Consider the following 3,247-nt stretch of genomic DNA (forward strand, 5'->3'; position numbering starts at 1 on the left):
ACTTTATCAAAATTTATTTAAAAAATAAAAATATAAAAGAAATAAAATGTATATTTCACAAATTCTTATAATTTTATGAAATATACATTTGGTTTATTTTATATTTTAATTTTTTAAATAATTTTTGATAAAATAATCTAAATCTACATAATGATACGAATTCGCATATTATGAATTATAAAAGAAAAAAAATATTTATTTTTAATTTTTAAATTTACAAAAAATTTGAATTTAAAATCAAATATTTCAAAAAAATTCCGTTTTTCTTGGATAAACATATTTATTTTTATTATTATAACTTTTTATCATAATTGTATACATTACTTGTTTCTTTTTTTTTAGAAAAAAAATCAAAAAGAGATTTTAACAGTTTAGATGAAGTTTTTTTAACAACACTAATGGCCAAACCAGCGGCACAAAATGATCCAACCTCTAACTATGCACTGAGTTTAGCTGATGGGCTTCGCCGACTTCCTTACAATGAAAGAGCAAAATTGCAGATAGAGTTTCTGAGCAGGGTAATGGAAGTTCAAAACAGATTAGGTAATTACACATACATAATAGTATATATGTATGTAATAATAAGCATAATAAGTATGCATGTATAGGACTTATATGTACATTTTTATTGTTTTACATTTATTTATTTACATTTATTCTATTTTTATGATATATATAATATTTTTATTTCAGATTCAGAAATGTGTCCACCCTAACGCTACGATATATTTGCTAATAAGTGATTAAGTGATATTACATTATAAAATATAGTATATAAGCGATAAAATATCAGATGTTTTATAATTTTATTAAGTTTAATAAAGTTTAACAAAGTTTTATTTTATTCACTATAAAATATGTGTACAAATTCAAGAATAGAAAAAAATAACATTTATATTTAAAAATCATTGCTTAACACCTTATCCCACTGCCAATCGACTGCACCAGTGTTCATAAAAAAATCGGTATAATGCTCTCGCACTTGTACAGCATATTGACTTTGTGCATATTGACTGTTTTCTCTGAGTGACTCTGTTTCTGTAAATGCACCTGCATAAATCAAATTTGTATTTTCTTCTTGGTTATTTCTGCAGTAAGTTCTTTCTGCTAAAGGTAGTGACGCTTCAAATTGGATTATAAAATTATGCAAAGCTGTTGTAGCTTGCACAATTTTTATCGCTGTTGTTAAAGAGGTATTTATTGGTTTACGATAAATTCTCCAACGAGCTGCGAGCAATCCAAAAGCGCTTTCGACTACTCGTCTCGCTCTACTTAAGCGATAATTAAATACCTTCTTTCTTAGATCAAGATGTGTATTTCGGGGAAAAGATCGCATTATATATGATGTTAAGGCAAAAGCCTCATCTGCCACTAATATATATGGAAGTTCCGGTTTATTCATTTCTAGTTGAGTTGGTTTGGGTAAATTCATATTTCCATTTTCAAAACGGATACCAATCTCACTCTTTCGAAATACACCTCCATCGCTTTGTCGACCTTCAGTACCAATGTCCAACAGCAAGAAAGAATATTTAGCGTCGCTAATCGCCATTAAATTTATACTGTGGTCTCCTTTATAATTGTAATACGTGGATCCACTATTCGGTGGGGCCTGCAAACCAATTAATTAATAGCGTTTTTCATTGGCAGAATTAGTGCGCACTGAGTGTCGTTCTAACTTTTTTTAATTCCAGTGAACAATAAAGATAGAACGACAACCAGTGCGCACTAATTCTGCCAATGAAAAACGCTATAAAATTCATATTCAAAAATTGCATTACATACAAACACACACACACACACACACACACACACACACACATAATACGTATATAATATATATTTTTATAATATGTACAAAAATAGTATATTTACCTCAACTTTAACATGTTTACCGTCAAGTGCTCCAATACAGTTAGGATAGTTCCATTGTTCTTCAAAGTCTTTAGCTACCATCTGCCAATTTTCTGCTGTTGGATTGAGAAAAACTTTTTCTTGTAATTCATCCCAAATACATTGACACGTTTCAGATATAATTTTTGATGTGGTATTATTTCCTACACAGAACGCATACGACACGGATGCCATGCTGTCTCCACTGCTTAAATACCTTAAAGTAAATCAATTCTCAAGGAAATCGGCTTTGGAGCCATCGCGGTTGTTCGTGGGAAATAATAATTTTTAAAGTACTCTTCTCTACGCGGAGAAGAAAATATTTCAATGAATGTACACCGATCTCTTTTGGAGATACTTAGAAGTGTACATTGTTCTTAAATTGAGAAATAAAATGTACAGATCATACCTTAAAGTAAGTTCCAGTCGTGTACGTGGTGGAATTGGCTCTCGAACTGCATACTGTTTCTGAATTTTTGGTCCAACAATCTCCAATAGTTTTTCAAATAATATCGGTGACAACCTCAAGAAATTACAATACTTTGGGTCATTGGAGTTTAACATTTCTACAATTAAATTATCACTGGCACCTTGTAAAAATCTTCTTTCAGACTTGAAAATAGGACGCACCCAAAACTTTCTTTTTTGTTTTTCTTTTATATTCTCACGTTCTTTTATTTTTTTATATATTACATATAACTTGAGTAGCTTTCTTTGGACCGCTTTTTGATCTACTGCAACTTGTAATCTTGATTTCTTCCAATATTGATATATGCAGAATAATGCAGTTTTAGAATTCATTGTAACCTATAGATCCTAGTCAACATATATAAATTAACATAAAATTACAATATTTATTTTAAGAGTATACAGAAGTCAGAAGCGAGTGTAGTGAAATAGTCTAGTAGACAATCTACATTTTTACTTTTTATAAATGTTGTAGGACAAAATTGCAAAATCTGACTTTGTAGTGACCTGTGAAACTATACAAGGAATAATATGAAAAAAAACCTGAAAAAATATTACTTTTTCGAGTCAGAAAATGGAATATACGGAAGTGCACTGTCTGATTTCCATTTTCTCAAAAAAGTTATATTTTCTCATAAATTTTTAAAAATATAGTTCTTGTATAGTTTTGCAGATCACTACAAAGCCGGATTTTGCAATTTCGTCCTATAAAATTTATAAAATAAAGAAATGCAGATTGTCTACTACACTTTACTACATTTATTTCTGATTTTTGTATATATCTATTTAATATTTTATTATAAAATATATATTGCCCCGGTTACAAAATTATATAATTATACATTTCTATTATCTTTAATTCTTTAACAATAATTTATTAATTTCT

General features: G+C 28.8%; 1 protein-coding gene across 1 annotated transcript; it reads right to left on the reverse strand.

Annotated features, from left to right (window-relative positions):
- Positions 1-898: 898 nt before the first annotated feature.
- LOC112637208 lies at positions 899-2,465 on the reverse strand. The gene is made up of 4 exons (XM_025406427.1): positions 2,303-2,465; positions 1,876-2,110; positions 1,465-1,612; positions 899-1,050 (listed from the first exon to the last, which is right to left on the reverse strand). The coding sequence occupies exons 1-4, from the start codon at positions 2,455-2,457 to the stop codon at positions 899-901; spliced, it is 690 nt and encodes a 229-aa protein (XP_025262212.1). The 5' UTR covers positions 2,458-2,465.
- Positions 2,466-3,247: the final 782 nt, after the last annotated feature.

The sequence above is a fragment of the Camponotus floridanus genome, unplaced genomic scaffold (genome assembly GCF_003227725.1).
Source record: "Camponotus floridanus strain SB8 unplaced genomic scaffold, Cflo_v7.5 scaffold142, whole genome shotgun sequence".
NCBI classification, from domain to species: domain Eukaryota; kingdom Metazoa; phylum Arthropoda; class Insecta; order Hymenoptera; family Formicidae; genus Camponotus; species Camponotus floridanus.